Here is a 27,081-nt window from a genome sequence, read left to right as displayed (position 1 = left end):
CACGTAGCCCCCCCAGACTGCCCCATCCCACCCACTGCTGGGCATCCCCCAGCCCTGGGGTATCACCCAACCCTGTGGAGCATCTCTAAACCGCAGGGGCTTCATCCTGACCTTATGGGGCACTTCTTCATCCTTGAGGCTTTGTCCAACCCTATGAGACATCTGCAACCTCCCAGGGCTCTCATCCTGACCCTGAGGGGTCAGGGGTTGAGGGCATCACTCAACCCTGTGGGACATCTTCAGACCCTGGGGGCATCATCACCCTCACTTCATGGGGTGTTCCTTAGTCCCAGAAGCATAACCCTAGCCCCATGGGGTGTTCCCTGGTCCCAGGAGCATCATTCTGACCTCATGGGGTGTTCCTTAACCCCAGAGGCATCACCCTAGCCCTACTGGGGACCTCTTGATCCTAGAGGGATCCTAGAGGGATACCCCCAGCCCCTGGGCCATGGGGTGCTGCAGGCAGGGCAGGCAGGACAAGCAGGCTGCCCCAACCCCCACCGTGGGGTGTCTGGAAGGCCTGGGGGAAGCAGAGGGACAGCGGGAGAGGGGGGTGCACTGAGCAGTCCCAGCCCCTTTGTTACCTCCCCTTTGTGCCCCGCGATTCACACGTTTGGACTTTTATCTGGCAGCCGGGAAGGAGGGGAGAGAAGGGGGCAGGAGAGGGGGGAGAGGTGCTGGGTGGGGGGGAAATGGCGGGAAACGGCAGCTCCCTTTGTGCCACTGGGATGGGGACAGGGGCTGGGGGATACCCCGCCAGGACACCCGCCCCGGGTTGCTGTGCTCAGCCATTGGCAGTGTCAGTCACCAAAGGGCTGCAGGGGCCCCATGTGCTGGGGGTGACACTTGGAAGTGTCACCAAAGGGCTTTGGGGCTCCCCTGGGCTGGGACATGTGTCCCCCTGCCTGAACCCCATGGAGCTGATCCCAGGGGGCGGGGGACCCTGAGGGATAGTTCCTCCATGGGGGGAGATGATTTTGTCCCCAAACCCACCCTCACAGGGGGGAGCTGCTGGAGGGGGCCTGGCTGGACTCCCCCAGAGGCTGCAGGGAACCGGGTGGGCTGCAGTGGGTACCTGTCCCCAGGCACTCAGGGTGCACCCACACTCCTCTTTCCCAAGCCATCAGGGTTCCAGCTGCCCCTCCAGAGCCCCTCAAGCTCCCCCCTGGTTTGCCCAAAGCACCTCCCTTGGCTGCTTTCCCACCCATTCACCCCTCTGTTATCCCCATCCCAAAGTGGGGAAACTGAGGCACAGGCTGCCTGGTCCTCCCAGTGGGATGCACCCTGGCCTGGGACCAGCTGCCGTGGGACCCAAGGGTGACCAACCCAACCTGCCATGGGGCAGAGGACACCAAAGTAACCTCCAAAAACCTCAGTAGGGACTGAGCAGGAGACCAACCCCTTTCAGCGTGACAAAATGAGCTGGTTTGGCCAAATTGAGGACAATTGAAGTACACCAAGAGATTCTGGTGCTGGACAGAAAGCCAGTGGGTGCTGGGGGGTATTAAATTCCGTAATTTAGCCAAGAGGAATGTGTTGGATTGTGGTAGGGGAGCAGAGCAGCTGGGTTCTCTCCATGGGGCATACAGAGGATGCTGTGGGCAGCCCACTTCCCTTTGCTCTTTATTTATTCCTTTTCCAGCTTCATTTTTCCTCCTCCACTGGATTTCCCACTCCTTTCCCTCCTCTCTCTGCCTTGCTCCCGCCCACCGCCAAAATCCGGGTGAGGGGGATGCTGGAATCCTGGAGAGCCTCAGCCTCTCCCCAGGGCCAGATCCTGCTCCCAGATCCCAGAATGAGCACCAGTGGAGCATAAAATAAGCCTCCAGCTCTCCTCAAGTGAAAATGTTTGCTGCATAGCAAAGCCACAGGCTTTTGTCACAACCAGCTCACTTTATGCACTCACACACACACAAATTAATTATTTTAATTTATATATATATATATATATATTTTTTTTTTTTTTTTAGTTAAACCTTGAAGCCCGCAGCATTCTGGAAACAGTTTCTCAGCAAGGAAAACTGTGTTCTGGTCCAGCCTGGGGAGTGATGTTTGACCAGGTGTTATTGAAATAATCCTGCAAAGGTAGGAAAGCATCAGCTGATGGGAGGCAGGACCCTGGCTCAGCGGGGTTGCGGGCCTGGGCAGGGCTCAGGGACTCAGCTTCGCCAGCACTGAGCACCTGTGGGCATCACTGATGGGGATGAAAGGGGGTTGGGGTCCTATGCCCCAACCTTGGCCAGATGTCCCATGTCCCATCCCTGGCTGAGGGCCCCATGCCCCATCCCTGGCTGGGGGTCCTGTGTTCCAACCCCAGCCAGGTGTCCCGTGTCCCATGTCCCATGTCCCATCCCCAGATGGGGGTCCCATCTCCCACCCATTTGGGTGCCCTGTGTCCCATCTCTAGTTGAGAACCCTATGTCCTGCCCATCCCCCTCTTTGGGGGTCCCATATCCCACCCTTGTCTTGGGGTCCTATGTTCCACTCCTGACTGGGGGTCTTGTGCCCAATCCTTGCCTGGGGGAGGGAGGGTATCATGTCCCACCCCGTCTTGGGTCCTGTCCCCCTTGTCACCCTCCAGGGCCACAGCCAGGAGGAGCTGGGGCCAGGGGGGAAGGAGCCCCAGGGGTTGGGGACAGCTTTGGGGCAGGGGGCGGGGAGGGGTGGGAAGCAGAACCCAGCACAATGGGGCCTTGTGGCCCGTGGCTGTGACGAGAATCAGCCCTGACAGGGGCTGCACTGGGAAGGTCACACCACCAGCCCTTCATCATGGGGCCACCCCCCCGCCCCAGCCCCAATCCATCCCTTGGGGCTGCTCAGGGAGAGGGACCTCAAAACTGCCCACCCCCAGGGCCCTCGGGGGTACAGCATTTAGAAATTGTGATATATCAAGATATCTGTATCGCAATATGTAGATCTAGGAAGTTGCCAGCCCCCCAGGAGGGTAGGGGCTGAGCTGGCACAGGGCTGCCAGGCCTCTGGGGAACAGCACATGTGTCACACAGGGCTGGCAGGGTTTTGGGACATGGCATACATGTCACAGGGGGCTGGCGGGGCTCTGGGATGTGTCACAAACCAGCACTGGCTCACCCACAGCACCCACTCAATCTTTTCCAACCCAAGGAGATGCCCATGCACACACTACAAATACAGCTTAGTTTATAAAAAAAACAAGCAAACAAAAAAAAGTCACAAATTTGGTATCGTTATAACTTTAGTGCACATACGATGCCCCCCACCCACCCCCATATGGTCAACAAACCCCCAAGCAGATGGGTGGCATGGTGGGACCCAGCAGCCACTGTGGTGCCACTGCCCCAGGTGGTCCCAGGCTGGCAGTGCTGAGTGGCACGGCTTTGGGTGGCACAGCTCGGAGCTGGTGGGGACGGGTGGCACAGCCTGACTTCTCCTTGTTCCTGTAACACCTTCCTGCATCAGCACTTTGGTTCTGTTCCCCTGTGCCAGGGACCCCTCTGTCCCCCTCACCTCCCTCCCTCACTGTCCCCCTCACTCCTCTTCCTCAGCCCTCAATGCCACAGCTCCTGCCCATGTCCCCGGTGCAGGCAGGGTCAGGGCAAGGCTGCCCCATGCCCCCTTCCACCATCAACATTCCAAATCCACCTCCTAGCCCTTCCGCACCCCATCGTGTCCCCAGCCTTGCCACCACAGCCAGCTACCCCTCCTTGGGGGGGGGAACTCACATCTGTCCCCATCCTGCTGGACCTGCCGTGCCCCACAGCACCCCACTCCCTTGATAGCCCCCAACCCATCGCCCCACACTGCTGCACCCCTCGCCCAGCTGGGACCCTGGGGACCACGGGGAAAACCCCTTCCCATCCAGCAGGGTTTTCCCAGGACCACCCCCCCACCCCCCCCAAACTGCATGGCAGGCGCTGCTGGAGCCCAACTAGAGGTAGGACCGGGTGCCACCCCTTCCTGCATCTCCCACTGCCCGCAGGACCCCCCCAGGAGCTGCTCAGTCCATAGGGAACTCGCAGGGGTTCTGGTGGGAGTGCCGTGCCCCCTCATAGATGCGCTGGAAGTCCCTGTAGCGGGGGGCACAGCTCAGCCAGGCTTCCCCAAAATGCAGCCATCCGGTGAAGAGGAAGGTGCCAGGGCCCGGCTTGACGCCGCAGCGCAGGGGGGTGCGGATGCTGCCCCCCGCCGGCCACCCCCCTTCGCCCCCCGCCTGGAAAAGAGGGAATTTTTGGCGGTGGATGCGGGCGACGGTCACCCCGATGATGGATTCCTGTAGCTCTGCGTCATTGGAGACGCTCCGGATGCTGCCGCGGATCACTGTGGGGGGGAAGGCAGGGAGGGTGGCAGTGTCCCTGTCCCCAGCACCAATTAAATCCCTAACTCCATCCCCATCTCTATACCTTCCCCATAATCATCTTCATCCCATCTCCATTTCATCCCCATTCCAAAGTTGTTCCCATCCCTATCTCCATCCCATCCCAATCCTCATCACTATCCCATCTCCATCTTCAACTCTGTCCCCATCCCTATTCCATCCTTGTTCTGTCACCATCTCTGTTCCCATTCCCATCCCTCAGTAACCCCTCTGACACCAATGGCTGCCACCCAAGCCAGGCCAGCCCAGCCTGGGGGTGGGAGCAGCACAGTGCTGCCTGGGGACCACTGCCCCCCACCCTGAGTTTCCTTCCCTCCCTTGTGCCCCAGGACCCCCCCAGCACTGGGGGGGGCTGCACTCACCAAAGTCACTAGTGCAAATGGCCATCAGGATCTCGGTGTCATTGCATGGCCGGCATGCCCCTGCCAAGCACAGCCTGTCACCATGAGTGACCACCCTTTGGGTGGGACATCACCCCACAATCCCCTCCCCCCCCTTGTGCCTCCCAGTGACCATCTCAGGGGACACACACAGCTCCCAGACCCCAGACCCCCCCACAGCTCCATCCCCCCATGCCTCCATTGACAACCCTTGGCAGGTTTCAACCCCTCCACCTTCTCACCCCCATCAGGGGGGAACCCCAACAGCAGGTGAGGCGGTGGTGATGGTGGCAGCCCTGGGGAAACTGAGGCAGGATGGGAGGGGTGGGCACTCACCTTCAGCAGCCAGGCTGGCTGCAGGCAGGGGTGGGGGGGCCAGCCAGCCCCCCCGCAGCTCGTAGCGGAAGGCAGCGATCCGTCGGCTGATGTCGCGATGAGGGGTGGCCTGCAGGAACAGGGCCACCTTCTCCTGGGGGGGCCAGCTGAAGCAGCGGGCGCGGGGGCGAGGGGCTTCGGGCAGCAACAACTCCAGCATCCCCCCCCTCTCCAGGTAGAGCTGAGCCCCCCGAAAGGTGCCGGAGGGTTTGACGCAGGCGGTGACATGCTGGGGACTCCTGTTGCTGTCGGGGGGAGCAGCAGGGGGCAGGCGGGGGGCCAGGCAGAGGCGAAGGGCCCCAGTGGGGTACAGCCATTCCAGAGAGCCCTCGGCACAGTGCAGGGACAACTGCTCCACGCTGCCTGCTTTCTGCGACAGCCCACTGGGACAGGGACACCGACGCTGTCAGCTGGGACCCCCCGGGGGGGACAGGAACACCTCCCCTTCTCCTCCCAAGCCCTTACCCCCCCGAGCACCCCTGTGGAGATGTGAACCCGGGGACAAACAGACCCACCCCCTCTGTGCCTCGAACTTGGGGTGCAAGAGCATTTTTTTGGGGGGGGGGGGGGAGTGCCAGGTTTCCAGCCACCTTCCCGAGGGGGTGGGGGGTATGGTGGAACAGCCCCCCCCCCCCCAGCACCAAGGGTGGGCTCCCAAGCCGCCCCTTAGGGTGCCTGTAGCCTTGGGGGTTACCTGTTCCTCTGGATATCTCCGCTTTGGGTGAACCCAGTGAGGGCTGGGAGGGGGGTCACCACGCCCCCCCACCTCCAACCCCCCACACGTGTAATCGCTACCTGGAGCCACGTCTATACCTGCTGCTGTTTGAGTCGGGGCGGGGAAACACACGACCCTCGGGGAAGCCGGGATGGGGGCACGGGAGGTGGCGGCGGGGTTGCTTTGTCCCCGCCACGCTGCTGGTGGCCCCCGTGGTCCCCCACGGCCCCCACGCGGGACTGGCGATAGCCCCTCCCGGCGGGCCCCCGGCTCTTTGTTCGGGAGCTCGGCGGAATTCCGAGCCCTGGCGAGGGGCTTAGGGGGGCCGGGCAGGCTCGGGGAAGGGGCTCCCATGGAGGGGGGGAGCTCTGAGGGACGTGGGGCAGCCCCGGGGGGGGAGGCACACAGTGTATAGAGTGGGGAAACTGAGACAGATCCTAGCATCCCTCCCATAGCCCTGTTCCACGGATGCCAGAGGTTTGTGTGTGTGGGAGGGTTTGCCGGGGGTTGAGGATGATCTGTCCGGGGGTCACGGGACGAGACGGGAGGGAGCTCCCCGGGGGGCTTGGACTTGGGCAGTGGGGGGGATGCTGTGCCCATCCCCGCGTGTGTGTGCCCCCCCCCCCTAACCCCGCGCATGCCCCCCGGTGCCGGTGCCTACCTGCCCCTCCAGGAGCATGGATCCGCCGAGGCTCCGCCGATGGCCGTCCCCAGCCCGGCCAGGCACAGCGCCCACAGCGCCCGCAGCGCCCACATGGCCGCGGGGCGGCCGGCCCGGCCCTGCCCGCACCGCTGCCCGCACGGCGGGCGGGGGGCTGGGAGGGGGGGGGGTGGAGGGTAGAGCGGGGCCGACACCCCGCGCCGCGCCCCAAAACTTTCCACCAATGGCGCCGGCGGGGCGGGGCCGTCCCCCCTTCATCCCCACAGCCCCGCGTCTCCCCGCCCCGCCCCGGGCATCCCCGCACCTCCCGGGGCTCCCGGCGGGAGCTCACTCCTCCCCAGCCCGGCTGCATCCCGAGGTTCCCCACAGGATGGGGGACACGGACGCGGGGTGGGGGGAGTTCAGAGCACCCGGGGGGGGGGGGGGGGGTGCACCCCGGGCTAACGACTCCCCGTATGGGTGCACCCCCAGATGTGCACAGACACAGGGATGTGTACTCCCCTCGCAGTACCGGCACCCCGGCATGGGGCGCACCCCACTGTGCGTGCCCCGCCCGTCCCCGGCAGTGGTCCCCCACGGCTGTGACACCCGGAGCTACGGGCACCCCTAGACACAAACACACAAAGATCGAGACACCCCAGGCTATAGGCACCTCAAGCTGTGAGCACCCCATGATCTAGATACCCCAAGGTATAGGCATCTCAGACTATGAGCACCCCAAGATATATGCTCTCTGGGCTACAGGCACCCCAGGCTATAGATAACCCAAACTATAGGTACTCCAGGCTATCTCCACCCCAAGATTCAGGCACACCAAGCTATAGTCATGCCAGACTACAGGCATCCCCAAGATACAGATATCCCAGGCTATAGACACCCCAAGATATAGCACCCCAAAATATAACCTTCCCGGGCTATAGACACCCTGAGCCATAGGCACCCCGAGCTACAGACACCCCAAGATATGGGTACCCCAAGCTTATAGACAGCCCAGGCTATGGGCATCCCGAGCTATAGACACCCCAAGATTCAGGCACCCCAGGCTACAGACCCCCCAAGATACAAGTATCCCAGGCTAGAGACCCCCCGGGCTATAGGCACACCGAGCTATAGGCACCCCAAGATATAGACACCCCAGGCCATGCTCCCCCCCGGCTACACCTCTCCCCCATAGTTTACACCGCCTAGAACCTTGGACCCCAAGATTTACAACCCCACCCCTAGGCGGCACCCCGCTCCCCCGGGGCCATTATTTCCAGGGACACAGAGGCGGCGGGGACAGACCTAGGGCGGGGGTGGCGCACATCCTCGCCCCCCCCTTCAATTCCTTCAGCCACTATTGTGCCAGCACCACAACGCCCCCCCACCCCCCCCAAATTAATGAAGTTTCCACCCAGTGACAGCCCGCCAAAATGTTTGAAATCCCCAGGGAACAATCGGGATGGGATGATACCGGCTGGGAACAAAGTCCTGGGAAGAGGGGTGGGAGGTCCTAGGGGTGTGGGGTTGTGGAGCAGAATGGAAATGAGGGATTGTAAATTCTGCTGGCTGAAAGAGAAGGGAGGGGGAAAGGAGGGAGAGGGGAGGGGGGGTCAGAGGAGGATTGGCGGCCCTCCGGCCATGAAATGCTGCTGAAAGGAGGCAGGCGGCTGGAATCCGTGAAAAATGAGGGGTGGGGGGGCTGCGGGTTAAGGTGGAGCCGGGGGGGTTTAGAGGGAGGGTTTTCCCGCCACCACCACCGGTTGCAAGGTGGGGTTTGGGGTCTTCAAGAGTAGAGGTGGGGGGTAAGACCCAGTCTGGGGCAGGGCCCCCCCCCGTCCCGCCCTATGGGGGGTTGTGTTACCCCTAATGGGGGGCCCGGGGCCCGATCCTGTGCTAGCACGGGAGAAAGGGTGGGGAGCAACCAGGGAAACCACAAACTGCCCCCTCACCCAGAGGTGGTGTGGCACCAGAGGGGAGGTGGCACCTGAGATTGGGAAGCACCAGAAGTAGGGTGGCACTACAGGTGTGGTGGCCACCGGCTCCCCCAGGGTCTGGTGTCCCCTCCCCGGGCAGGGAGCATCCCCAGCGATGCTGCTCCGTGGGCGGCTGCGGTGCTGAGCACCCTGGGAGGGAATTTCTCTTGGGACACCCCCGGTGCGGGGAGCTGGTACCTTTGCTGATCGGTGTCCCCGTCCCTGCGGGCATGGGGGAGACAGCTCAGCACCCCGGGGGCGAGCTGCCACCCCTGGCCCTCACCAGAGCCCCCGGATCCACCTTAATCGTCTGCCACTGAAGGGACAAAGTGTCGCGTCCCCGGGCCCGGGAACTATGGGGGTGGCCGTGTCCCCTAGACTTGTCCCCGGCTGCCGCAGGGACTACCCGGTCTCCGTGGGGCTCGGGACCGGGAGTCCCCCCCTGAGCTACCCGGTCAGGGGGAGCTGCAGGGTCCCGGTGTGACCCCGATCCCCCCCTCTCGGTCCCCTTCGTCCCGGGATGCTCTAGCTCGCAGTGCCCTCTTGTGACAGGTGACATTGGCGGCTGCTCCGCCCCCCTCCCACGGTCAAGGGGGTCCTGAAGGTCTCCAGGAAGGGGAGCAACAACTCCCTGCAGTGGAGCAGAGAATGTAGTCCATCTCCCTGCTGGGTCACCCATCTTCACCAGAGCTTGCTTCTGTCCTGAGCAGGGGCATCCCCCCGGGCCTACAAAAGGGTCCCCATGCCTTGGGGGGTCCCCCAAGCCCCTCCCCGTGGAACGCAGGTGCCAAACGGGCTCTTTCCCCTCCCGGTGTCCCCAAGGATCCGGACCCCCCCGGGCTGCCCAGGGCAGGCAGGAGCCCTGGAGAGGCTGAAAGAGCTCAGGGAGGCTGTCAGGAGGAGACCCACGGGGTGTGAGGGTCCTCCTAGCAAGGTGGGGGGCCCTGTCCGTGACAGGACAAGGGTCCCCATGGCAATTTGAGGTTCTCCACGGCAGGGTAAAGGTCTCCATGGCAAAATGGGTGTCCCCATGGCAGGGTAAAGGTCCCCGTGGCAAGTTGGGTGTCCCTGTGGCAGATCAAAGGTCCCCATGGCATGTTGGGGGTCCCTATGGTAAATTGGGAGTCCTCGTAGAAAGATGGGGGTCCCCATGGCAGGACAAGGGTTCCCATGCCTGGGAGGTCCCAGCCCTATGGAGGGCACTGGGACGGGTCAGCTCTGGGGGGGGGCTCTGAACCTCCAGGGGGCTTCAGGGGGTCAGGTTCTATGGAAGGGACAGGATGGAGGAGTTCTGGGTGGGGTGTTTGAGCCTTGAGGGCGGGGCAAGGGGTCCCAGACCTGTGGAGGGCCCTGGGGGAGTGATCTCTGGGGCTGGGGGGGGGTGTCTGAGCCTCAGGGGGGGGGGGGCAAGGGGGCTGAACCTTGTGAGGAGCACCAGGGCTTGATTTCCTGGGGGGGTGACTGAGCCTTAGAGGGGGTCAGTGGGCCCGAGCACTGTGGAGGGCAGTGGAGGGGTGCTCCCTGGGGGATGTCTTAATCTGGGGAGGCAGGGGTTCTGAGACCTATGGGTGCTATAGACGGAAGAAACCTGGGGGATGCCTGAACCTCGGGGGCGTGGGGGGGCAGGGTTCCAAACCCTATGGGGAGGGGGCGCTGGGGGGGCCCAGAGGGACTGAACCCCCGGGGCCAGCACAAAGGAGTCGTGACCCCAGGCTGGCCAGGCCACTGTACTCCCCTGAGCAGTACCTCTTGCCCCCTGTCCTCCCCGTGTCCCCGCCCCCTCCCCATTACCCCACCCTCCGCCTGCACCCTGCGGGGCGGATACTGGAACTGCCATTGATTCACAGCCCGGGCTAAAAATAACTGGCACGGCTCCATCCCGAGCGGTGACACATCCCCCAGTTACCGGGAGGCAGCGGCGACAAGCGACAACGGTTACCGAGAGACAACGGCGACAGGCGACAACGGTTGCCCCGGCGACGGCATCCGGCTCACTGCCGTCCAGCTTTGTCACCGCTGGTCCGGCCGGCTGGGTGATGGCGTCCCCAGGAGTGGTGGGGACACTTTGTGTGCGTAGGGTGAGCCCCTCCGGCCAGCCTCAGGGCGGTGGGAATGGGAGGGCAGTGGGACCCAATGGGCTGCAGACTGTTTGCATAAAGATGAGGTGGGGAGGATGGGCCTTGGCTGCAGCCATGGCCCGAGGTGGGGGCACCGGCCACAACCCTCCCTTCCCAGGGACCAGGAGAGCTGTGTGGGTGCAGGAGGAGCTGGGGCACCCCACATCGGGCACCCCAGGGTGGGGGTACCCACCCCTTGGAGGGTGCCCCCCAGATGTGTCCTTCTACTGGGGACATGTGCACAGAGGGTCCCTCTGGGGACCTCTCCGGTAGTTGTGACCCTTCTGGGCAACAAAATGTCCCCAGAACATGGGGCCGCCACAAAATGTCGCCATTGTGGCCTGGAGCTGGGAGGGGTCTGTGACAACAGGGCCATGTCAGGACCAAGGGACAGGGACTGTCTGGGGCCCAACTGCTCTGCCAGCACCGGGCTCCTGTCACCACCTTGGGAGTGTCCCAGGCTGCCATGACAGCAAGTGGTGTGTGTCCCCCATGGCTGGACCACCACCTGCAGCTCCCCTGGGACGCCCCCATGGGGACAGGGAATTCCGGAGGGGGACAGAGCATCTTGAGGGGCGACAGGGCATTGCAGGGGGGACCATAAATCACAGGGGAAGGCCCTCCCAGTTCATCAGACGGTGGGGAAAAGATGTCAGCTGGATGAGGCCACTTATCCGTGTGTCTCAGTGGTTACTGGCCCCTCCAGCCTCTTTTCCGGGATCTGTCAGTCGCTGGGCAGGGTGGGAGATGAGGGTGTGAGTGTGAGCACAGCCTCCTCGCCCCAATCTCCTCCCACTTGCTAGTGTGAAACCCGACCTGCCTTATCAATAATGGAAGCAGGAGCCAAGTGGCTTCATCCTGCAGCTCCAGCACCTCCCCAGGGTCCGACCCGCTGGTCCCAGGGATGGGCGAGGGGGAGGCAGTGGGGATGGGGCTAAACACGGTGCCTGATCAGTCCCCTCCAGTTTGGGCGGGAGGAAGCTGGGCCCCATCCTGGGAATGCTGGGGAGATGGAGAATAGGGGAGCAGTAATGGGGTATCCCCCAGCTGCAGGTCCTGCCACCAGCTGTCGCCTGGGTGGGTAAGACCCCCTAGCAGCTGGGTGCAGCACCCTTCTCCAGGCACCTACTGCACCCGGGGGTGCTGGGGCTTGAGGGATGCACCCCAGGGGCTGTCATCAGGGCTTGAGCAGGCTGTGGAGTGAGAGGGATCTGCACTTGGATCTCCAGTCTGCTAGTGTCCTGGTGGGGAGAGAGCCAGAGCAAGCATTACTCTGTCCATCCACCCCTTCATCCATCCCTCCGTTTTTCCTCCATCCTTCCATCCACCTCTACCTCCATCCTGCCATCCTCCCTCCATCCATCCTTCCATCCCTTCCTACCCCTCCATCTATCCTTCCTCTCCATCCCCCTCTCTCCACTCTCCCCTCCATCCCTCCCTCATCTCTCCACCCTTCCATCTCTCCACCACCCCTCCCTCTATCCCCCACCCTCCCGCCCACCCTCTTCCCCCCCTGCCTGCACACCCAGCTGCCAGCCCACCCTTTGCTCAGCCCCAATCATGTCCCGCACCCTCTCCTCCCTCTCCCGGTACCGGTACCACCCCCCCACCATTCCCCTTTCTCCATCCCTGATACCGCTCCCCGTGTCCCTTTAATAGCTGCCGTCGCTGCCACGCGTGTGCGGGTGCGTGAACGCGCGTGTGCGGGGACGAGCAGCTCGCGGGGCTGGCTGGCAGGCAGCAGGGACCCCCCCTCCCTTCTCCATCATCCCCCCCGGATCCGGATCCGGCCCGATTCCCCCCTCCCCACTCCCCGCTTATTTTTCCTGTTGTTTAACCGGCCTTGGGGCGGGGGCCGGGCAGGATCCGTCCCCTTTTCCATCGGGGATTTTTGGTGGGGTTTGTTTTGGTTTGTTTTGGTTTTTGGTTTCGGTTTTTTTTTGGGGGGGGGGGGGAAGATTTTTTTTTAAAGGATTTTTTCCCCCCCCCGGTTTTCTTCCCGGTATTTTAATTCTTTTTCTCGGGAGACGACGAGGATAAGGCATGGCATGAGCTTCGGGAGCCGGGATTGGAGGTAAGAATCTGTCGGGAAAACCTTTCACAACACAAAGCCGGTGCCGGTAGTGGTGGTGCCGGTGGTGGTGGTACCGGTGCCGGTGAAACCAGCACCGGTACCGGAGCTGCAACCACCCCCTCTCGCCGCATCCCGCATCATGGAGCCGCGTTATATAACGGCGGCGGAGCCGGCTCAGCCCCGGGGCTCCCGCCGCCCCCAGCCCCGGGAGCTGAGCCGAAGATGGTGGTCGGTGATCTCCCCTCCTCTTTCCCGGTGATGCTGCCCCCCCTGGTTTGGGAAGCGAGGGGGATGCTGGGGGAGGAGGGGGAAAGTGATCCCCCCACCCTCTCCCGGGCATCACTGGGTGGGTGACGATGCTGGGGAAGAGGGGGGGGGGGGGGGCGAGGGTTCTTTTGGGGGGTGGGTGACATTGCTATGAGGATGGGACAGGGGGATGTGGAGCTGCTGATTGCATCCTCCCCAAAAAAACTGTTGCCAGCCCTCTTGGTGGCACCATGGGGACAATGGCACCCTAGGGCTGAACACCCAAGATCCCAACACCTTGGTGGAGGCTTTCCTCCACTGCAGGGTGACACAGGCTGGGACACACACACACACACAGAGGGGCTGCCACCCCCCATGCCTGGCCCAGGGGATGAAGGGAGAGGAAGAGCCCAGCTGGGATGGGGCTGAGCCCCACAAAGGGGTCCCACAGAGCCCAGTGTGGCGCAATCAACCCCCCAGTAACCCGGGAGGGGGTGAGCGGATGGGGATGTTGTATTGGGGGGGCAGTGGATGAGCAGAGGGACCTGTGCTGGGGGCCAGACGGGCAAGCTGAACCTCATGGAAAGGCCTGACATGGATGGGGGAAACTGAGGCAGGGCAGATTGTAGCAGGAGCCAGGCACGGACTCCAACCACCTCACTTGTGTGGGGGCCCGGGGCAGTTTTGTGGGGCACGGGGCTGAAGTGTTGGGGCAGCTCTGGACTTCAGGGACCCACAGGTAATGGCAGGACCTGGCAGTGCCCAGGCAGTGAGGGCCAGAGTATAGCCATCCCTGCAGCAGGGATGCTCCTGCTTGAGGTCCTGCTCTGCACCCACCCTCTGCCCCAGCTCCAGGGGGGCTGGGGTCCTCACTGCAGCACCCAGCAGGTATTGAGCAGTGGGCGCAGAGCGAGCTCTGTGCCATGCTGGCATCTTCCCTCCTCTGAAATCTGGGTGCTGATTTCACTCTGGCTCCCAGGAAGAGGGAGGGAGGTGGCTCTGGAGCAGCAAGGACTCACTCCAGCATCCATTTTTAAATGAGCTCCATATCTATTTTTCCCCGAGCTGGCTTCCCCCACATCGATCCCTTTGCCATCCGTGGGGTCTGCTCTCCTCCCCATGCCACAGTGGTGGGGAGAGGTTCCACCAGTATCCCCGGCACTTAGAGCCTCTCAGCTCCCCAAATTCCACCTCCAGGGACCCTCGCTTGGGTCAGGGTGACACACATGGGAAGGCTGAAGCAGGGAAAGTGTCCCTTAATCCCCTCCAGCAGGATCACCTTAGTGTTGGCCATCCCATGGTTGCCATCCCAGGCTCTGGATGAAGTGAATCCAGAGCAGAAGGTTGGGGTTGAGGGATGGACCCTGCTGTCGGGTTTAATCTCTGTCTGGCTAAAACTCTGGTCTTGTCTGTGCCTCAGTTTCCCCATTGCCAAGCCAGGGCCCACTTCTCCTCACCAGTGTGCATGGAGCAGGGCTTGGAGAGGACGAAGGGGGTTGGGGAAGTGAGTGGGTGCAGGTGGTGTGGGAGGGAGCAGGATGGGCTGTGGGGGTGAGCAGGGCTCTTCCAGGAGCAGCCCATCCCCACCAACTCTCTGCCCGCCCACCACATTTGCCAGGAGCTGGAAGGGGCTTGGGATGATCAGAAGAGTGTTTAGAGAGGGGGCAGGTAGGCATAAGCAGTCTTTCTGGGGTTTCTCCATGCTGTAGGTGTGGGTTGTGCTCAGCACCTGGCTTGGGGCTGCCCTGGGATGAGGGTCAGGCTTGGCTTCCAGGATTCTTCAAACAGCTTTTTGGAGTCAGCATTTAGCACCCACAGTCCCCTGCAACCAGGAGGCCCATGGCTGGAGGCCTGCCCACCCCAGTGTCCCACCTGCCTGGTGCCAATGGCTCCATGCTGAGCAGGTGTCCACCCACCTCACCCTGACCCTGGCCAGACCCCCAAGACTGGGGACAACGGGTCAGTGGTTTGTGTGGCCAGTGCCACATCTGGAGGGATGGAGAGGTTTGAAGAAGAGGGCCAAGATTCAGTGGTACCTGAGGAGCAGTGGGCAGTGGGCTTGGGGGCAGTCAGTGCCTGCAGGGACTCCAGGAAAGCTGGGGAGGGACTTTGGACAAGGGCCCGGAGGGATGGGATGAGGGGGAAGGGTTTCAGACTGAAGAGGAGGAGAGGAGACTGAGATGAGACCTAAGGGAGAAATTCTTTGCTGTGAGGGTGCTGAGCCCCTGGCCCAGGTTGCCCCAAGAAGCTGTGGCTGCCCCATCCCTGGCAGTGTTGAAGGCCCCAGGCTGGATGGGGCTTGGAGCAACCTGGGCTGGTGGGAGGTGTCCCTGCCCATGGCAGGGGTTGGTTCTGGATGATCTTTAAGGTCCCTCTAACCAACCAGTCTGGGATTCTGTGATTCTATGGTTCTCAGGCTTCTCTCTCCTCATGGGCTCTTGCATTTTTGTTCAGCTCTTTCTGGGCCCAAGAGGAGTGTGGAGAAGGGCTGCAACATGCTGGATGCCATCAGCTGGGCTCTGGCTGCGCTTGCCGGTCTGGCCAGGAAGGAGCTGGTGGCAGAGGAGCTGCTCCCCTTTCCCCTGGAAGCTGGGCAAAGCCTGACTGAACCGTCAGTATCCTCCCGTGGTGAGGGCCAGGACCTCCTGGGAAGCTGTAGGGTGCGGGTCCAGCATGTTGTGGTCCTGCTCTAAGCATCCCCTCTTGGATTGGAGCTCCTTGCCAGGGGACAGAGTGCTGCCTGAATTAGGAAGGGACATCAGAGCATGGTTTGGCCTGAGCAGGGAAGAAAAACATTGCTGGTGGAAGGGCTTGTGGCAGCTAGAGGGGCCCCTGCTGCCTGTGGCCAGGGAGTTTTTCCTCTCCAGGCCTGGGAGAAGGGCTTGAGCTCTGCCTGCACCCCATGGGGAGAGCTTTAGGGAGTGATGAAAAAACACACATGAGCTGCATCACCCCTGGCCATGAGCTTCTATCTCAGTGAAGCAGCAAGTGGTGGGCACCTGAGCAGAGCTTGGCTTTGGCACCTCAGCCAGCACTACTCTGGCTCCCTAGTTTTGGGGCTGGCCCCACAGAGCTTGGCCCCATGGAGCCCAAGTCCACAGATCCCAGCTCGACAGAAGCAGAAAAGCTGCAAGAGCTGGGGGAGAGCAGTGCTGGGGGGTCCCTGCCACCACGCTCCAGGTCTCCTCAAGCTGCCTGAGCACCAGTGATGGCTCTGGGAGGCAGCCCAGCTCTGCCTGTGGCAGCCAGCAGGAGTGGGACTTGATCCAGTTGTTTTTCCAGCCCTTCCTGAGCCTCTTTGTCCACTGCAAGGTGGGACAAGATCTTTGGCATCATTGGGAGGCAACAAGGGAGCAGGAGAGCTGCTCTCAGCCCTCTCATCTCTCAAGGAGCTCTCAGGGGAATATCAGGAAGGAGTTTCCCAGCTCCCATCCCACAGATCCATGTCTGTGGGGCCAGGCAGAGCAGCAAGGCCTTTCCCTGGCCTTTCCTGGCTTGTGCACTCAGCTCAGCACCATGCCCCCAGCTGCCTCATGTGACTATGGAGCCCGGGCATGTTTCTCCACCTGTGCACATGTAAAACTTCTTCCTCCCCGAACTCCCCAGCTGCCTCTCCATCCCTAGGGGAGCTGGCAGATCCTCCAGGACTTTCTGTGGCCTCTCTGCCTTGCCTCAGCCCTCTACGAGAACCCACTGCTCCTACACCCAACCCAGCGTGGGGCTGACTCAATGGGATAGGAGCAGGAGGCAGCTCCAACACCACCTAACAATGCTGGGAAAGGTGGTCACTGTGGTGGGATGTCTTTATTACCACTTCATGCTTCGGAAGGAAGGTTTCACACCCTCCACCCCCTCTAAACAACCACAATAACAACAATAGCAACAACAAAAAGCATAACCTGGGGCTGGCATTGCTGCTGGTTTGGGGTGTGGTGTAGAGCAGAGGGAGTCCCAGGGAATGGCTCCCCTCGGGAGTGCTGGACAAAAGCCTCAGCTTGGTGTCTGGGGTGTGTTTTCTCCTCCTGTAGAGCAACTTGATTTGCTGCATTAGTAAAAATAGCTGGGCTAATGAATTCAGCTGATGCAACCCTCTGTGCGCGTGGGCACGCGCCCGGCTCCGCGTGGTGGGTGTGTGTGTGTGTGTGTGTGAGTGTAGGGGGTGCTGTGGGTGGGTGTGCAGCCAAAGCTCAGGTACGGTGTGGCCACCAGCTCCTAGGGTTCTGCTGAGAGTGGGGGGAGTGTACCTGCATGGTTGGGTGTGCATATAGATGTGTGTGTGTGTGTGCAGGAGGTTGCGAGCAATGGCTGCCTGCTGCATGGCTGTTGGAGCAGGGGCTCGACTGAAATAATTCTGCAGCAACCTTGGATTGTGACAGGGTGGTGGGGAAAGCAGGGGGAGGATCCCAGGCAAGTGGCAGGGCATGAGAGGTCACCTCGGGGACTTGGTGGGGTAGGAGGGAGGACCTAAAGGATCTGATGGGACGCAAGAGGGGACCACAGGGACCTGGTGGGGCAGGAGGAGGGACTGAAAGGACCTGGCAGGACAGGAGGGAGGACCTCAGGGACCTGGCAGGGCAATACCCGACCCTCAAAGGGACCAGGGGGCCACTAGAGCCTTCTCGGGGGGGTCTCTCCGACAGGGGTTCCCTCCGTGTCCCTTTGGAGAGCCCCAGGTGGGGTCCCGGTCCCGAGCGGGACGCGGAGCCGCTGTCCGCGGTGCTGAACGTGGACGCTGTCCACGGTGCTGATCGCTGCCCCGCCCCTCCCTGCGCGCTCCGTGGTCACCAGGGTGGGGGGTCCTGCTGTCCCCTGGGCTCGCCATTCCGGGATTTGCCGTTTCTCCCAAGCCTGGCTGACCCCCAGCCCTCGGTACACTGCAGGCCGGGCTGGCCCAAAGCCTGTCCCCAGGCCCAGCCACCACGGGATGATAGACCCCAGAACCCCTCCTCTGCCCCAGTCTGGGAGGTCCCTGGCTGTCTCAGGGTCTTTATCCCTCTTCAGTGCCACAGGGAGACAATGAACTCTCGGTTTTGTTTCCTGGCAGCTTCTATCCTGCTCTTCTGAGCATCTTCATCACTTGGGCAATGTTTGTAGGGATGGGCTCTTAGACATCTTCTCCCCCCACACTTCTTTCTTCTTCTTTCCTACGTCAAATCCACCTACCACCACTGCATCATCACTCGTTGTGGGTGACAAAACCCTCCTGAATGGAGTGACTTCCCTGGTGGTGACATCCCCAGTACAATGTGCACCCTGGAGTGAAGTTGGGAGACTAAAAGATTTTGCCCTTTGCTTTTGTCAGGTCTCCTCCCACAGGGGTTTGGGAGGTGGTGGATCCTCCCCTGTGAGGAGGGGCTTGTGAGAGCAGAGCTGAGGGGGAAATTTGGGAAGCTGGGCTCTTCCTGTGGGATCCCAGAGGGAGGATGGTCATTTCAAGCACACAAGTCTCCTCCTGACAGCCTTGTGGTTGGCCCACTGTAAAGACTGAGATGATGGGGAGACAAGGAAAGGCCAGATCTCTGCTCTCCTGCTGCTTTGGAGTGACTAAAAAGCATAGGAAGGCTCCCCTGGAGCTTCTGGAACATCAGAATGACTCCTTCCTGGCACCTCCAAGGCAGATGGCTTTGTGCCTCCTTGCCTCTCTGCTGCCTCAGTGGGGTGGGGGGAGGGCCCAGGGCAGGGAAGGGTGCACTGGGGGTCCCAGCACATGGCAGCTCAGAGCTCCAGGGGATATGGGCCTTACGCTTTGTACATCAGAGCCATGTGGCCTCAGCCCTGGATCACAGAAGCCTGGGGGGCCTGCATGCCTGCAGTCAGGAGAGGGCAGCCCCCAGTGCTGCCCCATGGTGCTGGGGACCAAGAGAGTGGTTTGCGGTCCCACTCTGTGTCTGCTTCTCCAGACCACACTCCCCAGGATGTTGTCCTCCCCCCTCCCAGGCACAGTTCTGTTCCTTTTGGGTGGGAGATAGGAACTCCCAAATCCTTCCTTGCCTATTTCATGGAATCATAGAATCACAGAATGGTTTGGGTTGGAAGGGACCTTAAAAATCTCCTAGTTCTAGTTCCTCTGCATTATCAGGGACACCTCCCAGCAGCCCAGGTTGCTCCAAGCCCCATCCAACCGGGGGCCTTCAACACTGCCAGGGATAGGGCAGCCACAGCTTCCTTGGGCATCTTGGGCCAGAGGCTCAGCACCCTCACACCAAAGAATTTCTTCCTAATGTCCAACATAAATCTCTCCTTTTCAAGTTTTAGACCATTTCCCCTTGTCCTCTCACTATTTCCCTGGAAAAAACACGGTCACGTAAGGCCAGCCTGACTGCCCAGCTTCCTGAACCTCCCTCCTCCTTCCTATCTGCAGAGACTTCCCAGCTGATTTGTGGGGATTTTTGTGCTCCAGACAGGCAACATCAGCACCCTGGGCAGGGAGGACCTGTCTCTGTTTTCCAAGGCAGGGCAAGCTGCCGGATCCACTCAACAACCCCCCCATCTCCCTGAGCTTGGCCCCAGGGACCAGCTCGGCTCTGGGCTGGTTGGAACCATTGCCAATGCTTCCCACTGGCTGCAGTTCAGCTCGGCAATTTGGCAGCATCTGTCACCTCCTGTGTCTGTCCCCTTGGGCTGCCCCTCTGCCACCACCTGCCCTCTCCTCCCAGTGACAGACAGACTGCTGCCTGCGGGCTCCAGGATAGAGTGACAGCCTTGTTGTGTCACCCTGCAATGATCTGTTTGAGTTTGGGCTGGGGGGCTGGGTTGGACAACCCAACTGCATGGCCTAGTTGCTTCCCTCATCGCTTGCCGAGCTCCCAGCTGATGGGTTTAAGTTTTTCTTCCTTTTTCCCCTCCTCTCCTCCTGCTTCCAAGTGAATTTCACCCTCTCAAAGGCTCAGCTCCTCTGCCGGAAGCAGCAGCCACTGAGTTTGGTGTCCGCAGAAGGGCTGGGGCTTGCCCTTCCTCCTGCCACTGCCATCTGGGGAGAGGCTCCAGCAGCTCCCTCCAGCTCTGTCCTCACCAGGGAGGGTATCCCCGGGAGATGGGCACCCCAGGAAGATTTCTGTCTCTTCTTAGGAAGGCTACTCCCTCCCTCCCAAGCTGCTCTGTGAGGGCTGGATGAGGCCCCAGGGATGCTGGGGGGGGGTGTGTGCAAGCAATGGGCTGGGGATGGCAGGCACCCAGTCAGCACCACCCAGCCCGGGAACCCACCAACCTGGGCCGTGAGCGTCACTCACCAGGATGTCCCCCTTCTTCTGCCTGTCATTCCCCATTCCACATCAGACAGCTAAAATAATTCCCTGTCTTCCCGCTTGGGTGCAGGTACCTCCTCCAGCTTTCCCAGAGCACCTGGGAAGGAAGGGAGGGAGCAGCCACCTAAAGGTGGACCTATCATCACCTGCTGGGCCTGCTGGACATTCCTCGGGACTCAAGGCCCACGTCCTTGTCCCCTGGTCCCTTGGGATGACAACCAGGCTCCAGCTCCTCACTGTGTCCCCAGGGTCTGCCAGGAACCCAGCACCCAGGGGAGTGGGCAGGATGGGCAGAGCCCTATGCCAGGCACTGGCTAGGTCAGGAGAGGAGGGGGGGTCTGAGCCCCCATCAATTATTCACCTCCATGTTTGTAGAGGGCAGTCTGTTGAATAATGGATGGGGGGTCCAGTGGGGCTGTCAGGAAGGTGGGATTGCTGCCAATTAAATATTTATTGGGTGGGTGTGCTGGGTGCCACCCAGCTGCCAGGGGGCTTGGCAGGGGCTGGCAAGGGAGTGAGAGGCAGCTCTGCCCCTGATGTCTCCTCTGCCCTCCAGAGTGGATGGGAGAGCTGGAGCAGCTCTAATCTGGGACAGGCTGAGCGAGTTGGGACTGTTCATCCTGGAGAAGAGAAAGCTGCAATGGGGAGACCTTAGAGCACCTTCCAGTGCCTGAAGGGGCTCCAGGAAAGCTGGGGAGGGACTTCAGACAGGGGCCTGGAGGGATGGGATGAGGGGGAACAGTTTCAGATTGTAAGAGGGGAGATGGAGATGAGATCTTAGGAAGGAATTCTTTGTTGTGAGGGTGCTGAGCTCCTGGCCCAGGTTGTCCATGGAAGCTGTGGCTGCCCCATCCCTGGCAGTGTCTCAGGTCAGGTTGGGTGGGGCTTGGAGTAACCTGGGCTGGTGGGAGGTGTCCCTGACCATGGCAGGGGGTTGGAACTGGATGAGCTTTAAGGCCCCTTCCAACCCAGCCATTCAGTGATTCTCTGCTCCATGTCCCACTTGTGGCTGGGTCCCAGGCTCAGAGCAGGATGTGAATGTCCAGGGACAAACCCCCACCCATTCCCCATCCAGGAGCCCACCAGGGCCACACAGCACCTTGAAGGACCTCACTTTGTGCCCCGGGCATGTCATCTCCATGGCTGTCCCCAGCAACCCTACACGACCCAGTCTTCCATGCCACCCTGGCACAGCATCCCCCAGGTTCTTGATCCCCATGGAATCACAGAATGTCAGAGGTTGGAAGGGACCTCTGGAGATCATCCAGTCCAACCCCCCTGCCAAGGTAGAATCACCCAGGGCAGCCCCCACAGGAACACATCCAGGTGGGTCTGGAAAGTTTCCAGAGAAGGAGACTCCACAGCCTCTCTGGGCAACCTGGGCCAGGGCTCCCTCACCCTCGCAGTAAAGAAGCTTCTCCTCATGTTGAGGTGGAACTTCCTTGTCCTAGTACTGAGCACCATCGAAGAGACTGGCCTCTTCCTCTGGGTGCCAGGATGTCCCCCTGCCCACCCTGCTACACCCCTGACCTCACCTCCCTGCGTTGCAGAGAGACCCGTGGAAGATGTCGAACCCGCACAACGGTGACACCAAGCCCCCATGTCTGCCCCGCAACGGCCTGGTGAAGATCCCCACCCAACCCAACGGCCTCGGTTCCGCCAGCATCACCAAAGGCACCCCCGCCGTCAAGAACCGCCTGTGCCAACCTTCCTCCGTGCCTGCCATCCTCAGCCCAGCCTTAGCCCACCGCAGCGACCTCTCCATCCCCAGCCTGGCCTCCCCACTCTCCTTGGCCGCTCTGGCCGGTGTCTCCTCCCCTTCCGACGCTTCCTTGGTGGGACTGACTCCCAGCGAAGGTTCGGAGCAGCCCTCACCGGAGCGGCTGCCCGGCTCACCCTCGGAGAGGCAGCTGGCGGTGGATGAGAAGATCCTCAACCGCTTGTTCTGGTACTTTTCTGCCTGCGAGAAGTGTGTGTTGGCCCAGGTGTGCAAGGCCTGGAGACGGGTGCTCTACCAGCCCAAGTTCTGGGTGGGTTTGACCCCTGTCCTGCACACCAAAGAGCTCTACAACATCCTGCCCAGTGGAGAGAAGGAGTTTGTCAGCCTGCAAGGCTTCGCCATCCGTGGCTTCGATGGCTTCTGCCTGGTAGGCGTCTCTGACCTGGACATTTGTGAGTTCATTGACAACTATCCTCTCTCCAAGAAAGGGGTGAAGTCCATGAGCCTTAAGAGGTCGACCATCACAGACGCGGGGTTGGAGGTAGGTGACCCCGCTGATGTGGCTGGGGTGGAGGACACCGGGAGAGGGGCTCAGGGGATGGGGACATCCCCTTTGGGATGGTCAGGTGGAGATGGGGCAACCTACTGGTCCTGCATGGAGCCAGGCAAGGTCTCCACAAGGTCCTCTGAGCCACTCTACAGCCCAACTTAGCACCAGCTACATGGTGTATTCATCCTACCCCAACAGAGCCCAGGCTGGGGGTGGGCACTAATCCTGCCTATAGCCCTGGGTGGAGAACTGGGGCTGTGGCTGTGGTCCCTGCCTGTCCCCTCCAGTGGTGGCACATCCTACATGCTGCTCCCATGCTGGAGGTGTCCCAGGGAGAGGAACCCATATGGGGCATCGGGAAGAAGCCCTGGGGGAGCTTGGAGGGTGCTGGGCTGGGGGGAGGGGATGTGTGTGGGCGGCCATGGCCCCCATGCCCTGAGCCCCCCCTGGCCCCTCGGCAGGTGATGCTGGAGCAGATGCAGGGTGTGGTGCGGCTGGAGCTGTCGGGCTGCAATGACTTCACGGAGGCGGGGCTGTGGTCCAGCCTCAACGCCCGCATCACCGCCCTGAGCGTCAGCGACTGCATCAACGTGGCTGACGACGCCATCGCCGCCATCTCCCAGCTCCTGCCCAACCTCACCGAGCTCAACCTCCAAGCCTACCACGTGACGGACACGGCGCTGGCCTACTTCACTGCCAAGCAAGGTTACACCACCCACACCTTGCGCCTCAACTCCTGCTGGGAGATCACCAACCACGGCGTGGTCAACATGGTCCACAGCCTGCCCAACCTGAGCGTCCTCAGCCTCTCGGGTTGCTCCAAGGTGACAGATGATGGTGTGGAGCTGGTGGCTGAGAATCTGCGGAAGCTTCGCAGCCTCGACCTCTCCTGGTGCCCTCGCATCACCGACATGGCCCTGGAGTACATCGCCTGTGACCTGCACAAGCTGGAGGAGCTGGTGCTTGACAGGTTTGTGCTGGGCCACCCCCGAGCTGGGGCCATGCTATGTTAAGCCATGCCAAGCTTCACCAAGACCTGCCATGCCATGCCATGTCACATCATGCCAAGCCATGCCATGTCATGCCCATGCCAAGCAGTGCCATGCCATGCCATGCCATGCCATGCCATGCCGTGCCATGCCATGCCATGCCATGCTGGAGGCAGTGGGTGGCCATAGGTCTGGCGACACCCATGGGTGCCCCACTCCCAGCCACCCCTGACCCCCAGTGTCCCGGCAGGTGCGTGCGGATCACTGACACCGGCCTCAGCTACCTGTCCACCATGTCCTCCCTGCGGAGCCTCTACCTGCGCTGGTGCTGCCAGGTGGGTGGGGGGACGGGGCCACCAGCTCAGGGGAACAACCCCTGGGGGTGGTGGGAGCCTCTGCGGCTTGGTGCTGGGAAGTGGGAAGGGATTGGGGTGCACCCATGAGCTCAGCCCCCACCACCCTGACCCTCACCCTGTCCCTGTCCCAGCACCTGGACCCTGACCCAGCACCCTGACCATTACCCAGCTCCCAGCCCCCCTGTCCCAGCAACGCTGACCACCCCAGTGCAATGGCAGCCACCTCCCATGTCCCCCCTCTGTCCCCTCTGTGTCCCTTCTCCCCATTCCCATTCCATTTTACATTCCAGGTGCAGGATTTTGGCCTGAAGCACCTCCTGGGCATGGGCAGCCTGCGGCTCCTCTCTCTGGCTGGTGAGAATGGGGGGACCCCTGCCAGTGGGGACAGTCAGGGACAGCCCTGGGGACAGCCCTGGGGACAGCCCTGGAGACAAACCTGGGAACAAACATGGGGACAAACCTGGGGACAGCACAGCACAGCACAAAGTGGCTTCCTGACACCCTGGGACCCTGCACCCTGCCCAGCTCCCTGGAAAGACAAACACATAAGGGTTTTGGGAGGCTGGGTTAGGGGTGCTAGGTTTTAGGGAGGTAGATCTGGGGGCACGTTTTTTGTGGGGGGCTGTTTTTTGGGGGTGGGGATTTAGGGGTGTTGTGTTATTGAAAGCGCTGGGGTTCTGTGGTGATGTTTTTAGGGTACTAGGTGGAGGGGTTTTAGGTGCTGGTGTTTTGGGAGCTGGGCTTTTTGAATGCTTTTTTATGGTGCTGGGGTGGTTGTGCATTTTTAGGATACTGGGTTGCATTTGGTGCATTTTTTGTGTGGTTATTTTTGGGTGACAGTGTTTGCAGTGCTGGATTTTAGGGTGCTGCTGTTTTGGGAATTTGGATTTTTGAGTGCATTGTTTTTGGCTGCTGGGGTTTCTTTAGGGGACTTTTGGAGTGTGGGTGTTCCAGGGTGCAGAAACACTCAAACATCAAAGCATTGATGGGCTTTGGAGTCCTTGTGTTTTAGGGTGCTAGGTTTTTTGAGTGTTGAGGTTTTGGGGTGCTGGGGATTTTTTGAATGCTGGTGTTTTGGGGGGATTTTTGGATACTTTTTTTGTGGTGCTGAGATTTTTTTAGGGTGCATTTTTGGGGGTGCTGGTGTTTTGGAGTGTTGGTGTGCTTGCAGTGATGGGTTTAAGGGTGCTGGTGCTTTGGGAACTGGGTTCTCGGTGTATTATTTGGTGTACAGGGGTTTTGGTGTGTGGGTGTTTTGTGGTACTGAGTTTTGGGGTGCTGGGTTTTGGGGAGATGGGCTTTCTGAGTGGGTTTTTTGGGTGCTTTTGTTTAGGGTGTGGGTGTTTCAGGGTGCAGAATGTTGGGCTGCCTGCTGGGCTTTGGGGTGCTGATGTTTTGAGGTGTTGGGGTTTTGGGTGCTGTTTTGGGAGCTGGGGCTTTGGGGTGCTGGTGCTTTGAGACCCTTGGGATATTCTGGGTACTGAGGTTGGGTTTTTTGGATGCTATTTTTGGGGTCCTTTTTTTTGGGGGGTGCTGTTTTTTTGGGGGTCATTTTCTTTCGGGGGTTGCTGGGGTTTTTTGGCTGCTGCTTTTCGGGGCCTGGATTTTAGGGTGCTGTGCTTACTTGGGGTGCAGGGTTTTTTGGATGTTGGTTTATTTGGGAGGTCTGTTTAGGGGGGTGCTGCTGTTTTGGGGTGACACCGTTCCCCTCCCCCACCCCCTCACAGGCTGCCCCTTGCTGACAACCACGGGGCTGTCGGGGTTGGTGCAGCTGCAGGATCTGGAAGAGCTGGAGCTCACCAACTGCCCCGGGGCCACCCCCGAGCTCTTCAAATACTTTTCCCAGCACCTCCCATGCTGCATGGTCATCGAGTAGCGCCGGATCGGACCCTCCCACCCCGATTCCCGAGTCCCCCCCTCCCCGCCTGACATTGCCCACCCCAACTTCTTTCCATCTTCTGGGCCGGGGAGAGGCGGGCGGCTGGGGAACGACGACTTAAAAGATGCCACCCCAGACACCCCCAGCATCGACACCTCAAGGATCCCCTGTAAATTCTGTCCCTTCCTCGTCCTTCCTCCTCTTCTTATGGCCCAGCCTCCTCCCGCTGTCCCACCATCCGCTTCTGGAGGGACAAACGGACACCACGGACACCCAAAGTGGGGAGGAGACAATGGCGTGACCCCCTTTATCACACACACCCTCCCCCACGCCCCCGGCCTCATCCTGCTCCTCCCGCCCCCCGTCTCACCATCGAGGATGCTCCTGGGGACCAAAGGATGGGAGAGAGGAGGATGCTTCTTTTTTTTTTTTTGGCACCCACGGGTGACACCGGAGGATGGTTGGGTCACCAAGCCGCCCCCTCCGCCTGTGCTGTGCACCCTTCCGACCCCCGAGCCCCTCCCGGCCCTGCCTTGGGGGGGTGCCCAGCGCTTTCTCCCGGTGAATCAGGATGTTTTGCTCCGCCCGCCGCTCTCGCATGCTCGCTTGCTTCAGTCTTGTGGTACGGCAGGCTCCGGGCTACCCCGGAGGGGCACGGTTACAAGTGACAGTCCCCAACCCGGCCCCTCCAGATGGCCTCGCACCCGTCAGATCCTGCCCTGGGAGCCGGGATCTCCCGACTAACTTCTTCTCCCCTCCCGACCACCACCATCACCTCATCCCGGGGACCCCGCTGCACCCATCGGTGGGGTCGGTGGGGTGCCAAACACCGAGGAGTGACCCGGGACGTCCAGGATGACATCCTGGGCCAGGTCCGAGCCACGGCAGGGACACGAGGGCACCGAGCGAAAGCGGGAGGATGCACCTGAGGACACCGTGCCACCGCTTTTCCAACTGGGAAGCCATCGTCTGGATGACAACTTCTGGGGGAAGGGGGGGAACCGGGGGGGACCCTGGGGACCTGGCGTGGGACAAGGCTTGGTGGCTGTTTCCAGGGCATCACCCGCTGCCACACCGGCCACCCGGGAGGAGCGCGGGGATGGACACGGACAGGGACATGGATAAGGACAGGGAGACGGACACGGACAAGGACAGGGACAGGGACACGGACATTGCTTTCGGTTTGTTTTGCCTTTGTAGCGGCCGGGAAGGAACTGCTGCACCACCTGCCGCCTCCGCACCCTCCTTTGTCCAGAATGGCCCTTTCTGGCCCCAAAACGGCACGAGGACGGACCCTCGTGGCCCTGGAAGAGGGTTTTGGGGTGTGACGGGAACAGTGGTGGGCAAGATGGCACCTCTGGGGCACAGAGCAGCCCGACACAGTGGCAGGCAGGGTGGGGGGAGCTGTCTGCACTCCCGAAGACAGTGGTGCCGGTGGGACACAGGGTGGGGACAGCTGCAGATGG

At 61.2% G+C, this 27,081-nt stretch overlaps 2 protein-coding genes across 4 annotated transcripts in view; one reads left to right on the top strand and one right to left on the bottom strand.

The window, feature by feature from the left end:
* Window positions 1-26,842, top strand: part of FBXL16 (F-box and leucine rich repeat protein 16) — a 30,178-nt gene extending 3,336 nt beyond the window's left edge. Inside the window, exons 1-6 of one of the 3 annotated variants that reach the window (XM_071761112.1) lie at window positions 12,051-12,631; window positions 21,672-22,382; window positions 22,853-23,361; window positions 23,631-23,715; window positions 24,027-24,090; window positions 25,464-26,842. In XM_071761112.1, the coding sequence (XP_071617213.1) occupies window positions 21,687-22,382; window positions 22,853-23,361; window positions 23,631-23,715; window positions 24,027-24,090; window positions 25,464-25,612 (1,503 nt within the window). In that variant the 5' untranslated portion in view covers window positions 12,051-12,631; window positions 21,672-21,686 and the 3' untranslated portion in view covers window positions 25,613-26,842. Of the gene's footprint in view, window positions 1-1,970; window positions 2,086-12,050; window positions 12,632-21,671; window positions 22,383-22,852; window positions 23,362-23,630; window positions 23,716-24,026; window positions 24,333-25,463 lie in introns of those variants that run through there. The other 2 variants (XM_071761111.1, XM_071761110.1) reach the window with 2 other exon arrangements.
* On the bottom strand, window positions 1,992-6,847 carry METRN (meteorin, glial cell differentiation regulator). Its single transcript, XM_071761132.1, has 4 exons — window positions 6,486-6,847; window positions 5,071-5,492; window positions 4,717-4,776; window positions 1,992-4,296 (listed from the first exon to the last, which is right to left on the bottom strand). The coding sequence occupies exons 1-4, from the start codon at window positions 6,578-6,580 to the stop codon at window positions 3,977-3,979; spliced, it is 897 nt and encodes a 298-aa protein (XP_071617233.1). The 5' UTR covers window positions 6,581-6,847; the 3' UTR covers window positions 1,992-3,976.
* Window positions 26,843-27,081: the final 239 nt, after the last annotated feature.

This window comes from Heliangelus exortis, chromosome 17 (genome assembly GCF_036169615.1).
Source record: "Heliangelus exortis chromosome 17, bHelExo1.hap1, whole genome shotgun sequence".
In the NCBI taxonomy this organism is placed as follows: domain Eukaryota; kingdom Metazoa; phylum Chordata; class Aves; order Apodiformes; family Trochilidae; genus Heliangelus; species Heliangelus exortis.
This window is presented reverse-complemented; position numbering and strand designations above follow the sequence as displayed.

What these genes read in the sequence shown, in the direction of transcription:
- METRN (XM_071761132.1), bottom strand. Translation starts at nt 6,580, where the DNA reads ATGTGGGCGCTGCGGGCGCTGTGGGCGCTGTGCCTGGCCGGGCTGGGG. An exon ending in CCATGCTCCTGGAGGGGCAG is followed by an intron (nt 5,493 to 6,485) that starts GTAGGCACCGGC and finishes TCCCTGTCCCAG; the next exon opens with TGGGCTGTCGCAGAAAGCAG. An exon ending in AGCCAGCCTGGCTGCTGAAG is followed by an intron (nt 4,777 to 5,070) that starts GTGAGTGCCCAC and finishes TGTGCTTGGCAG; the next exon opens with GGGCATGCCGGCCATGCAAT.